General features: G+C 40.9%; 1 protein-coding gene across 2 annotated transcripts in view; it reads left to right on the forward strand.

Moving 5' to 3' along the window:
- The window catches only part of LOC141117810 (uncharacterized), a 192,907-nt gene that overhangs the window by 115,975 nt on the left and 63,166 nt on the right, over positions 1 to 13,766 (forward strand). For both annotated transcript variants that reach the window (XM_073610841.1, XM_073610840.1), the window contains exons 6-7: positions 5,488 to 5,734; positions 9,605 to 9,728. In XM_073610841.1, the coding sequence (XP_073466942.1) occupies positions 5,488 to 5,734; positions 9,605 to 9,728 (371 nt within the window). The remainder of the gene's footprint in view (positions 1 to 5,487; positions 5,735 to 9,604; positions 9,729 to 13,766) is intronic.

The following is a 13,766-nucleotide window of genomic DNA, read 5'->3' on the forward strand; positions in this document are numbered from 1 at the left end:
CCAGTGACGGATACTTGAGATCCATACAGGGTTTCAGTGAGCTTGAGTGGCACACAAAGCATTCCAAGTTCTTTTATGTAAAGCCGGCTTCTTTTTTTTCCGCCTCATTTTTCTTGCTGGTCATAAGTTGTTGTATGATTTTGTTTTTGTCTTGGTTTGCCTTTTTCTTTCTAGGTCTCTCTTCTCTCAGCAGTATACTTATTTCTTGCCTATATTAGATACTTTTACTTATGGACTCACAGAGTTTGGGGCAAAGCTCCTACCCTTACCCAACAGTGGCCCAGCTTCATTTCTAGGTATCAAAATAAAGAAAAACCAAAAACTCCTGCACTTGAGAAATAGCCGTGTGGTAGATCAGAAAGAATGGAATGAAATAGTCTTTACTAATCAAACCACCACGTCAGCTGTGCTGCCACACATAACAGGTCAGGGGGAACCCAGGAGAAACTCTAAAAAGGAAAAAAGAACAGGGGGCACACCAGCTTTGCGCATTACCTTCGCAACACTTTAACGAGTAATGAGTCAAGCATATAGTGTAAAATCCATCAATTGCATTATCCAGCAGGATTAGCTGGCCAGTAATAATGGTGGGATGTATAGTCCAAAAGCATCTGACACGTTTCGAGGGTGTCCCCTCTTCTTCAGAGTTCTAGGTATGCCTGCTCTCACAACCTCCCGTCCTGCTCTGCGGGGGGGCAGAACCCTGTATGTACAGAAACATTGTGTTTCTGAGAATCCAAAAGAAAGGTGCCGATCCAACGCATCACTTTATCCTACCCGGTTCTGTGCTGTGCATACCAGGTGCACACTGAAGGGAGCTCAGCTCTTCTCCATCTCACTCCCACCAAGTCAGAACAGGATCACACTTTGCTGCCATTGCAAAACTTTTTTTGACCATCACAGTCATGCAAAGAGTCCTCACCTGCATATTGTCCCATGGTACCGCATTTCACCCAGTGCGTTCTTAATCAGGGAGATTGACTCTTTGGGGAGATTGACTCTTTAATTTACTAAAACGAATGCACACAGAACCTGGTGCAGCCGTGCATGGTAACCAATCCATTTTAGCTTGTTCAATTATGGTTTGACAATAAACCAGGAAGCTGATTGGTTACTATACACATCTGCACCAGATTTTGTGTGCACCAGTTTTAGTAAATCTCCCCCTTTGTCTGTCTTTTTGTTCACATCACAGGGCGACCATGTTTTCGGCTTGGTGAGATTGTTTTTTAGTGAACATGTTTTTGGTTATGTCAATATCACACCAACTGTTTCTCTGCAGGCGCATTTTTGTTTGTGTTGGGGGACAGCAAGCAAAGCTATTGTTGGGGATAGGGGGCCAGCTAAAGGTAGCTGGCCTAGAGGATAAAAAAGTCTAACTCTGGTCCTGTTTGGGGTAAATGTCTGCAATTAAAAGAAATTATGTAAAAGTAGCATTGGGAAAAATTGCTTTTTTAACTTTTCCACGAGAAACCTAAAAATAAAAATGTATGTATCAAAATGTGCGACCAAATTAAAGCTTGATCTGTGCCAGAGTTGTGGAATTGAGGTTATTCCATTGAGAAATAAATGTTCTGGCACTTATGGTGAAAAAGGGCACAAAAAGGCTCCGGCAAAGGACTGGTTCAAAGGGAACTCCAAACTGTTGCATACAGTGCTGGGACAAGATCTTCATGCACGATGAGTATGGAGGAAGTTGTGATATGGTTAAACCAATGTGTTTTAGGATGAAAATGTTTTTGAAACACAGCCAGGTTTCCATTTACATTATTGTAACGAAAAATGTGTTCTTCCATCTGAGAACTAAAGTAGTTTGTAACTCATTAAAAGTTCAAATTGTTATCTTTGATGAGTCCGTCATAAAAAATAATGATGTTTCTGGTACAAGCGTTTTTTTGTTTTTTTTTGATTCGGTGATACAAACTAAATTTATATTTGTTCATTTTTGTATGCTAATAGTAGGGAGGGTGAATGAGTTCATAAAAAACAATTGGGGTTCACTGGTTAAGGGTTAATAACGTGAACAAATTGTGTAAAAAAAATTGTAAAAAGGTCACACTCTACCAATGTAATCTGCAGGACTGAGCTGTCAGTGTTACAGCTGGGGTAATGCAGAAGAGATACAAGAGACTTTTCTCCTCAATTGCTTTTCTACATATGCCTTGTCTTGGCCTTCGCTGAAAAAAGTCAAGCACATGTACTGGTAATCCATTTATCCCTGCTGTATCATTGGTAGAACAGCATAAAAAGGTAGGCAATTTTCATACTAAAAGTGAACAGAACTATACTGGTGACACCCTTTTCTATCTCTTTTCTCCATGCCTACCTACAGTAGGGAAAATAATTATTTGATCCCATGCAGATTTTATAGGTTTGCCCACTTACAAAAAAATGAAGAGTCTATAATTTTTATCATAGGTGTATTTTAAATGATTGAGACATAATATCAACCAAAGATCTAGAAAAAAACACATAAAACAAATGCTAAAAATTAAGTCACAGTTCAGCGAGTAAAATAGGTAGTTGATCCCCAAGCAAAACATGACTTGGCGGAGAAACCCTTGTTGGCAAGCACAGAGGTAAAACGTTTCTTGTAGTTGGTGACCAGGTTTGCACACATTTCAGGAGGGATTTTGGTCCACTCGTTTTTACAGATCTTCTCTAAATCCTTAAGGTTCTTTGACTGTCTCTTGACAACTCAAAATTTCAGCTCCCTCTATACATTTTCTATAGAATTAAGGTCTGGAGACTGACTAGGCCACTCAATGACCTTAATGTGCTTATTCTTGAGCCACTCCTTTTTTGCATTGGTGGTATGTTTTGGGTCAATGTCATGCTGGAAGACCCATCCACGACCCATCTGGCTGAGGGAAAAGGGTCTTCATCCAAAGTTGGCATGTACATTTAGCAGAGAGAAAGCCCCAAAGCATGATGTTACCACCTTAGTGCTTGACTGCAGGGATGGTGTTCTTAGGGTCATAATCAACATTTTTCTTCCTCCAAACACGCAAGTCAAGTTATTGCCAAAGAGCTCAATTTTGGTCTCATCTGACCACAGCGCTTTCTCCCAATCCTTCTCTGAATCATTTAGACGTTCATTGGCCTGACTGTACATGTGCCTTCTTAAGGAGAGTCACTTACCTGATGAAGGGGCCCCCCGAAACGTTGCCATATGTCAACCGTGTGACCAGGTGAATAAAGCTTTGGATATTTCTGAGGAATCCTTGGTGTTCTGATGACATTTCTACCCTTTTCTTGAGGATGGGGACTTGCCGTGTTTGGAGGAAGAAAAATGCTGACTATGACCTAAGAACACCATCCCTACAGTCAAGCACGGAGGTGGAAACATTGTGGTTTGGGGCTGTTTCTCTGCTAAAGGTACAGACCGACTTTGCCACATTGAGGTTCCAATGGATGGAGCAATGTATTGTAAAATCTTGGATGAGAAACTTCTTCCCTCAACCAGATAACTGAAGATGGGTAGTGGATGTATTTTTCAGCATGACAAGGACCAAAGACATATCGCCAAGGCAACAAAGGAGTGGCTCAAGAAGAAGCACATTAGGATCATGGAGTAGCCTAGCCAGTCTCCAGACCTTAATTCTATAGAAAATGTATGAAGAGAGCTGAAACTTCGAGTTGCCAAGTGACAACCAAGATTTAGAGAAGATCTGTAAAAAAGAGTGGACCAAAATCACTCCTGAGATGTGTGCTAACCTGGCCACTAACTATAGGAAACGTCTTACCTCTGTGATTGCCAACAAGGGTTTCTCCACCAAGTCAAGTACTTGGTCATGTTTTGCTTGGGGAGCAAATAATTATGTTACTCACTGAACTGCAACTCAATTTATAATATTTGTATCATGTGTTTTTTTCTGGATTTTTGGTTGATATTCTATCTCTATCATTTAAAATACAGCTATGATAACAATTATAGACCCTTCATTTCTTTGTAAGTGGGCAAACTTATAACATCTGCAGGGGATTACATAATTATTTTCCCCACTGTATATATTTCTGCCTCCCTCCCATCATTTTAAGGAGCAGGGATTCTCAATGCGTGCTTGGTGACAAATGTGCATTATATGAAAAAATGTGCACAAAAAGGCCTTTTGTTTCTGTAGGAAATCTTGTGAGCTGGTGACTATCTGTGCTCTCTGTCTATGTTGTGCTCTTATCAGTCAACATTGTTCCCAGGTTGCACCTTGGACTATAAACCCCTCCTCCCCATGTTATAGAGAGGGAGGGGAATATGTCCTTTAGTCCTAACACACTTCCAGTTCCAAGGGTGACAACCCTGCCCCTCCATAGATACAGTACAATGAGTGAGCGTGGTAACCCTACGACAGGAAACGTGTTACTACCAGGATCCCATGGTAAAAATAAAATAAACAAAATCCTAAAAAAGAGAATGAATGTAGCCAACACATCTAAGGATTGGTTAACTGCAATATATTACATATTTGTTGTTGGGTCTAGATATAATACATTAAATGTATGTTTAATAGTTCAGTCCAACGAAAGCTGTTTTCTCTTGAAACATATTTTGAAAAAGGCTTTGGAAGACTATGGATCATAATAAATGTAGCTCACAGACCCCTGACGGGTCCCACAGCCAGACACAGTTTCCCAGTCTTTCTCTATACAAGAACCAGGCTGGAGGTGTCTTTTTGAGATATTTTGCTTGAAGAACTTGGTTAGGGTGTGGGGTAAGCCTTGGGATGCTACATATTTAGTGCAAACGTAATAGGGGACACTCTCTGACTATGGCTGTCTCTTTTCTGGGTGAAATCCCTCTTGAGGCTAGTGATGAGTGAACTATGGCTCAGGGGACTCCAATGCAAGAGCAAATCTGAGCCAGCAAGTCTGGGGCAGTCTCTTCAAGATTTAACGAGGACAGTCCCTAGGATCTACTTCAGGCTTATACTCACTGTGTCCTGGGTGCTTGAATGGTTTCCTGCAGTACCAGACAGCTTCTCTACTGTGTTCCTCCAGATCAGGCTCTCTGCGGACTTCCTGCAAACTGATCCCAGGAACTTTGGACGTGGGTCCTCCAGCTCTCCTTGAGCTGGGACCCTGGATGGCCTTCTCTAAACTTCAGCTAAGTGACCCAGCGGGCCACAGCCCTCAGGCTGGGGTCTTCTCCCACAGGACAAGGACCCTGCTCTTCCAGGCCCTAGCCAATTCATACACACCTCAGCCCCCTACTGTTTACTCTTCCTACCAAAAATTGGCTGAGGCTGTATAAATATGCTAGTTGAGAGTCTACCTCTTCCAACCCACTAAATTCTGGAACTTAACAGGGGAAGCAGTAGAACCTACAACCCGCAGAACCTAGAACAGTCAAAAGCATGAAACTTCCCTCCACTGGCTACAGAGGAGCCAAAAACTAAATTTGTCTCAATACTACAAGCAACCTAATTAGGAGGGTGCTGCAATTACAATTCAGCTGCTTCATCAATTTGCTGTAATCTTTTATATTTCCAGCTTGCGACCCGCATCTGTGGGGACCCATATGTAACTATTCCTGTCCTTGCCTAAACAATGGGATTTGTGATGCCATTTCGGGCTCCTGCATCTGCCCTCCGGGATACAAGGAACCCTTCTGTGAGAAGCCCTGTGAACCAGGCACCTACGGAGCAAACTGTTTACTGAACTGCCAGTGTAAGAATGGAGCCAGCTGTGACCCTCAGAATGGAACCTGTCTTTGTCCAGAAGGGTACACCGGTCCTTAGTGAGTATGCTCAAATTTTTTAGTTGTGTTTTTTAGTTCTTAACTTGACATGTACAATATACTTTGGCAAATATACAGTATATCTGCATTATGTCTTGGTTCCTGTTTCTTGAGATCTTTCACCACCACATTCTATGTTCCCACCTTATTGAAGAAATGTAAAAAAAAAATATTTAAAACAAGAAAAATAATATACTTTCCTATCTATTTACTAATACTAGAGGCATGAGGATTAAAAATACTCAATGTTGACTGAGAGAGTTTATTTCCAATTTAGCCACTTGCCAACCAGCTCACGCCGATATACATCGCCAGAATGGCACTCCTGCGCAAACTGACGTACCCATACATCAGTCCACAAAAGCAGGATAGTGGGCGCGCACGCACCGCCCGCAGACTCGATGTCCGGTGGCGGCCCGCGATCACAGCGAGGAGAGGCAGAGCGGGGGACCTGCCTATGTAAACAAGGCATTTCCCTGTTCTGCCTAGTAACATGACAGAGATCTTCTGTTCCCTGTCATCGGGAACATCGATCTCTGTCATGTCAGTGGTAGCCCATCCATCTACAGTTAGAACACGCTTAACCCCTTGATCGCCTCCTAGTATTTAACCCTTTCCCTGCCAGTGACATTTATAGAATAGTCAGTGGCTGTTTTTAGCTCTGATCGCTGCATAAATGTCAAAGGTCCCAAAATAGTGTCAAAAGTGTCCGATCTGTCCGGTGCAATGTCGCAGTCCCGATACAAATTGCAGATCTTTTCTAAAAAGGAAGCAATCAAAGCTACAATTAAGATGAAATAAATTTAAAAAATAGTCTTTCAAACTTCAGCAGTGCTAGAGGTTTTGCATAAAAGCTTGGTAGTCTGTAAATCCAGCTGAAACCGAAATTCAAACACAGTCTTTTGCATATAACAGTTCATATGTGATTCATCAGCTGTTTAAAACGTCCGACCATCGATACATCTAGTGCTTATGCTCCCTCTAGGAACTGAACTCACCAGAAAAAAGATCAATCAAAGCCTCATAGTATATGTGGGGTGGCTACGATCGCTGCCAGGCAAACATCCATCTTATCCTCGGTACACGATCAGCCGATATGGAAACAGACAGTCACGTCTTCTGATTCACCAGGATCCAATCAGCTGAAAGTTTTCCATGATACTCAGTCAAAGAAGGAGAGAGGAAGCCTCATAGTGTAAAACTGTAAAACTTTTTATTATCCAAAAGACCCCCTTCCCTTAATACATTAAACTTACAAACAACTGGTAAAAAAAGGCATCCAATGAATGGTAGCACGGTGCATTCGGTTCTGTTAATCTCACCACCTGTCAGAGAGCTGTGATCGTCCGTGGTGGTTCAACATAAGGTAGTACTGAGTATTACCCAGGGAGGCAGACTTTTTAGGCTAAGAAACAGTGGAGAAGATATATAAAATATAAATTTATTGAAAAATACAAATATCTAAAAAACAAAATGACAGTTGTAACATATAGCATCTATGATTATTGTGCAGTGAGCCCTTGTATGTCTACGCGTTTTGCCGTTAGGCTTCCTCAGGACACGGCCAAGGTTCACAGATGAGACAGAGAAGGGAATATGTCTCTCTATCTTAAATTGAAATGCAAAATCATGCAAGTCATGGTAATATGAGAAAGTTCAATCAGCAGTTAGAAAGTATATTGGATATAGCTCAATATCTCAGCAGGGGCATGTAAACAGTATTACTAATTATAGGAGCAGCCATTAGAGGGAGGAAGGCCAGCACCGGATGCATCAATTAGATCCTGGATTTAGTATCAGCAATGCTGAAGGCTCAATACAATCCCATCGCTGCATATTCAGGATACAAATACTCCAGCGTGCCCCTGGGAGACAGCAATACACTGCACATCCATGGTGGTTCCCGGGGAGAAAACAGAGCCAATGATCTGTATAGCAAGCCATGTGGTACACCTCATCTGTACCACATGGCTTGCTATAGCTACAGCGATCGTAGCCACCCCACATATACTATGAGGCTTTGATTGATCTTTTTTCTGGTGAGTGCTATTCCTAGAGGGAGCATAAGCACTAGATGTATCGATGGCCGAACGTTTTAAACAGCTGATGAATCACATATGAACTGTTATATGCAAAAGACTGTGTTTGAATTTCAGTTTCAGCTGGATTTACAGACTATCAAGCTTTTATGCAAAACCTCTAGCGCTGCTGAAGTTTGAAAGACTATTTTTTCATTTATTTTATCTTAATTGCAATTTTGATTGCTTCCTTTTAAGAAATATGTGTTTTTACTATAGCAGCCGCTCTTCCACTTTATTAGCATATTTCCCTAAGCACCAGATAAGTCAGATAAGTGATCTTTTTTGAGAACTTCTGTGTTGTTAAAAATCGCAGATCACCGCCATTACTAATAAAAAAAAATAAAAATAAACATGCCATAAATTTATCCCCTATTTTGTAGACAATCAATATACACTTATTGCGATTTTTTTAACCAAAAATATGTAGAAGAATTCATATCGGCCTAAACTGGGAAAGAAATTTTTTTTATATATTTTTGGGGATAATTATTATAGCAGAAAGTTAAAAAATTTTTTTTTTTTTTTCAAAGTTGTCGGTCTTTTTTTGTTCATAGCACAAAAAAAAAAAAAAACCCACAGAGATGATCAAATACCACCAAAAGAAATCTCTAGTTGTGGTGGAAAAAAGAAAGCAAATTTAGTTTGGGTACAGCGTAGAACGGCTGCGCAATTGTCAGTTAAAGCAACGCAGTGCCAAATTGTAAAAAGTGCTCTGGTCAGGAAGGGGGTAAAATCTTCCGGGGCTGAAGTGGTTAAATAACATTGGTAATTGTGTTCCCCTCTTGTCTGGTAATTCTAAAGTATAATCAACTGCTGAATTAAATTCAGTCATAGTGATATTAAAATCAGCACTGCTGATTGGTTATGCACTAACCAATGGTATTTAATTAATGGAGGGAGGATAGGTTCCCCTAAATCCAGACTTAGAGGGATATATACACTGTACACACACCCCGTCGTCCTCCACAATTTCTTCCCAAATGTGCTAGTTTTTTAATACAGGATCTTTTATCTCCATTCAAAAAATAGATATATTTACATTTGCTATCTGCGAGTAGAACCTTTGCAAGCAGATTTCAAATGCAGCTGACTAGTGACATTCAGCCTTTTTTGTAGCAGGATGCCATGATTATTTTTAAAAACCTTTATTAAGCGTAAAATGCATTTTTTTGAGTACTTTTTCAAATTATATATGTTTACAGGATGTTAAATCAATGTGTTTTATATCTATGACATTTTTTGCAAAAAAACACCAAATAAATGAAAAATGCATCTCCACATAACGCAAATCTCCTTTAAGACAGATTGCCTGTCTCTATTAGCACCAGCTGAGCTGTCCAATGAGGGAAGAATTACTCTTCCAACTTGTGTAAATTTCAGCTTGAGCTATTAAACTTGGTGAACAATAGGCTTTTAATAGACAGGCTAATCAGCCCCCAGAAAACAGTGCTGAAAAGCTCACCAGTTGGCTCAAAAAGAGAAATGTTAATATTTATGGTATCATATATCTCCGTCCAAAGAAATATATATTTCAATTATTTTCTTAAAATTTCTGCTCAATATAAAGAAAAAAATATATACAAACCACAATACATTCACTTTGGTTGGTTTTGTAACAACTGTGGCAATTGGGCAAAACTAAGAATTCAAGTGGGATCATCTCACCACTGTAGCCCTTGGGAAAGTTGAGACCACGGAAACCACAGAGGCCACAAAACAGAGATGTATATAAAATATAACTCAAGTGGAATTGGACATTAAAATAAACATGTGTTTTTGTCTCCTTTAGTTGTGAGATTAGATGTATGGAGGCTCAACCATCCACGTTTCATTGCCCAGAGAACTGCCCCTGCCAGAGTGGAGGCATCTGTGACCAGATCAATGGAGAGTGCACCTGTCCACCAGGATGGAAGGTAAGAACTTCAGATCTTCGTCCCTTTATAATTACTATCAAGGTTTTTTTTTACATGGTGCCACAAGCCCCTCAAGCACCCTTAGAAAATATGAAGGTGAAAAATACACGTGGTACAGATTTATAACATATTTATTACAACAGGTACAGGTAGTTGCATAACAAAACATACAGCAATAGCAATGTGAGCATGAGCCCTGCACAGGCTTACCATTTATATGTATACTGTATAGGCATTATAATACGGTATATATTGTATAAGGGGCATTTATAAGGAATTCACACTATACCACAAAGTGTAGGTAAAAAAATACTCAGGCCTTCATTTGCTAAGAGCAACAAAATACAAGAAATTGGGAGATTGGGAAAACTGACAGCAACAAAATACAAGAAATTGGGAAATTGGGAAAACTAACAGTAACAAAATACAAGAAATTGGGAAAACTAAAAGCAACAAAATACAAGAAATTGGGAAAACTAAAAGCAACAAAACAGGAGAAATTGGGAAAACTAAAAGCAACAAAACAGAAGAAATTGAGAAAACTAAAAGCAACAAAACAGAAGAAATTGAGAAAACTAAAAGCAACAAAACAGAAGAAATTGGGAAAACTAAAAGCAACAAAACAGAAGAAATTGGGAAACTAACGGCAACAAAATACAAGAAATTGGGAAAATTAACAGCAACAAAATACAAGAAGTTGGGAAAACTTGAAAACTGAATTCCCAATTTCTTGTATTTTGTTGCTGTTAGCAATTGAAGGATTTCCTGAGTGTTTTTAAAAACCAGTAAGGCACTGTCTCACCCTGCTCTGCACATGCTCAGTTGTCCTCTATTCTTGGCACTGTGCCAAAAATTAGAGCCACTAGAGGCCGATCAGCTAACAGCCTCAGAATTTACTGCTGCACAGGGGCTCTGAGCTTCAGAAAAATGGGGGCCTCCAACAAGAAGAAACAGGAGGAGGAATGTATTGATCCAGTCCTGATCGATTAGAAGCCTGTGTGAAAAGGTAACTACACAATTGAGAGACAGAGCATTGTCACCCTGTAACAGGAGGCGTCTGAGCAAGAACTTTCAAGTTATTAACCGATTCAGCCCTGGATGATTTTACCCCCTTCCTGACCAGAGAGCTTTTTTGCGATTCGGCACTGCGTCGCTTTAACTGACAATTGCGCTGTCGTGCGATGTTGTACCCAAACAAAAGTGACGTCCTTTTTTTCCCACAAATAGAGCTTTCTTTTGGTGGTATTTGATCATCTCTGCAGTTTTTCTTTTGTGCTATAAGTAAAAAAAAGACTGACAATTTTGAAAAATAAAACAATATTTTTTACGTTCTGCTATAAAACATACCCATTAAAAAAATTTAAAAAATCGAATTTCTTCATCAATTTTGGTCAATATGTATTCTGCTACATATTTTTGGTAAAGAAAATCCCAATAAGCATATATTGATTGTTTTGCACAGCGTCTACAAACTATGGCCTGTTTTTTATGGAATTTTTTATTAGTAATGGCAGAGATCAGGACAAATCGGACACCTAACTGACACTTTTGACACTTTTTGGGGACCAGTGACATTATTACAGTGATCAGTGCTAAACAATATACACTGTCACTGTACTAATGACACTGGCAGGGAAGGGGTTAACATCAGGGGCGATCAAAGGGTTAAAGCGGAGCTCCACTGGGTTTTTTTTTTGCAAACACTAACACAATCAAACATTGACACTTGCAAACTCACTGTTTTGGAGATTGAGCTTGCCCGATGTCCGCTTTCATTGTAAAGATCAACTTATATAAAATCTGTCCGGCCGTTTTCATCTTGCTTGTGGGCATGTAAAGCCCACAAGCATTTACTTCCTTGTTCCCTTGATGCTAAGCTACCAGCATTCTTTGCTCCGCATTCTTTGCCTCCGCAATGACTCCTGGGAACAATGACACAAGCTCCCAGGAGCCAGTGCGGCTGAAAGGAAATGACGAAATAGCCGCACAATACCCGCCCATATCCGCAGAACAGACAGAAAGGAAGCAGAGAGGAACATCTGCAAAACACAGGTACTGTTGGAAAAAAAAAAAGGTCAGTTTTTATGTCATTACATTACTGCGATCTGAATGAGCTAATGTTATAAAAATAGGGTGGAGCTCCGCTTTAAGTGTGTCCCTAGGGGGTGCTTCCTAACTGATTTAAGGAAAAAAGAGATCAGTGTTTCTGCTGAGCAGAAACACAAGATCTCCACTTTCTCCTCTGGCAGAACAGCGATCTGACTTGTTTACATAGACAGGCCGCCGTTCTGCCTCACCTCAGAACATTCCAATCACAACGGAAGTGGGGCTTCGGTGACGTGTGCCCCAGAGCTGAAGAAAAAAAAATATATTTTGTACTTTTTGCTATAATAAATATCCCCATGTTTTTTTAAAAAAGCAAATTTTTTCTCAGTTTAGGCCGATATGTATTCTTCTACATATTTTTGGTAATAAAAATCGCAATAAGCGCATATTGATTGGTTTGTGCAAAAGTTATAGCATATACAAAATAGGGGATAGATTTATTGCATTTTTATTATTATTTTTTTTTTTACTAGTAATGGCTGCGATCTGCGATTTTTATTGTGACTGCGACATTATGGCGGACACATCGGACACTTTTGACACATTTTTGGGACCATTGGCATTAATACAGCGATCAGTGCTATAAAAATGCATTGATTACTGTAAAAATTTCACTGGCAATGAAGGGGTTAACACTAGGGGGCGATCAAGGGGTTAATTGTGTTCCCTAGTGTGTGTTCTAACTGAAGGGGGATGGGACTGACTAGGGGAGATGACAGATCGCTGTTCATACTTTGTATGAACAGATGATCTGTCACTTCTACCCTCAGAGAACCGGGACCTCTGTGTTTACACACAGAGATCCCGTTTTTCACCCTGTTATGAGCGATCGTGGGAGCCCGGCGGTCATCAAGACCATGAGCGAGCTGCGGGCGCACCCGCACATCGGAGGGAGCGACGTAACATAACGGCGATTAGCGCAGCCGAGCCATGTTGCCGCAGTACAATTGCGGTGGCTGGTCGGCAAGCGGTTAATATTGCAAATTGCTTCTGAAATCACATTAACATCCTAAAACTTATATGAGAGTTCGTTGATTGGTGTTACATATATTTTACTGCAAAGCCTCCCTGATAAAGGTCGATACATTACGTTTCTGTTTTCTATTCTTTTGTGTTTATTTTACTTAAAGCGGAATTCCGCCGAAAAAAATAAAAGTCTGCAGCTACAAATACTGCAGCTGCGGACTTTTAAAATATGGACACTTACCTGTCCAGGGCGCCCGGGATGTCCTCACCTGAAGCCGACCCGTCCCTCGGCTCCTGGGTGGAGGCGCCGGCATCTTCAGTAAGGGATTCAGGAAGTGAAACCTTGCGGCTTCACAGCCTTGTTCCATACTACGCATGCGTGAGTCGCGCTGTGCATCCTGACTGGTCCCTGCTGTCTTCTGGGACCTGTGTGTCTCCCAGAAGACAGTGGCGGGTGGGAGGGCGAAGGAGGGGCCGGGCATGTCATAGATGGCAGCGCATTCTGTGGCGATCTATTGCCAGAAGTGGGAGCCAATACCTGTATTAGACCGGTATCTGCTCCCCCCCCCCCCCCCCGAAAAGTGCAAAATGTGACACCGGAGGGGGGGGGAATCCGGACAGCGGAAGTTACATTTTTGAGCGGAACTCCGCTTTAAAGAGGAACGTCTCCCCTACCTAGCTAATTTTTGCATTACCTGTTAGTGGTTCTTGTATGTAAATAAAATTCATTGCTCATGGAGTACAGTGTTGTCCTCCTTCCAGCAGAATGTTCTTCTTTGTGGCTGTGCTTGCATGACAGCATCTTGACTAGGCATGATCTTCGAGTTCGAGTCGAACTCATGTTCGACTCGAACATTGGCTGTTCGCAAGTTCGCCGAACAGCGAACAATTTGGGGTGTTTGAATGCCGCAGAACACCCTTTAAAAGTCTATGGGAGAAATCAAAAGTGCTAATTTTAAAGGCTTA

This window comes from Aquarana catesbeiana, linkage group LG13 (assembly GCF_042186555.1).
Source record: "Aquarana catesbeiana isolate 2022-GZ linkage group LG13, ASM4218655v1, whole genome shotgun sequence".
NCBI lineage: Eukaryota > Metazoa > Chordata > Amphibia > Anura > Ranidae > Aquarana > Aquarana catesbeiana.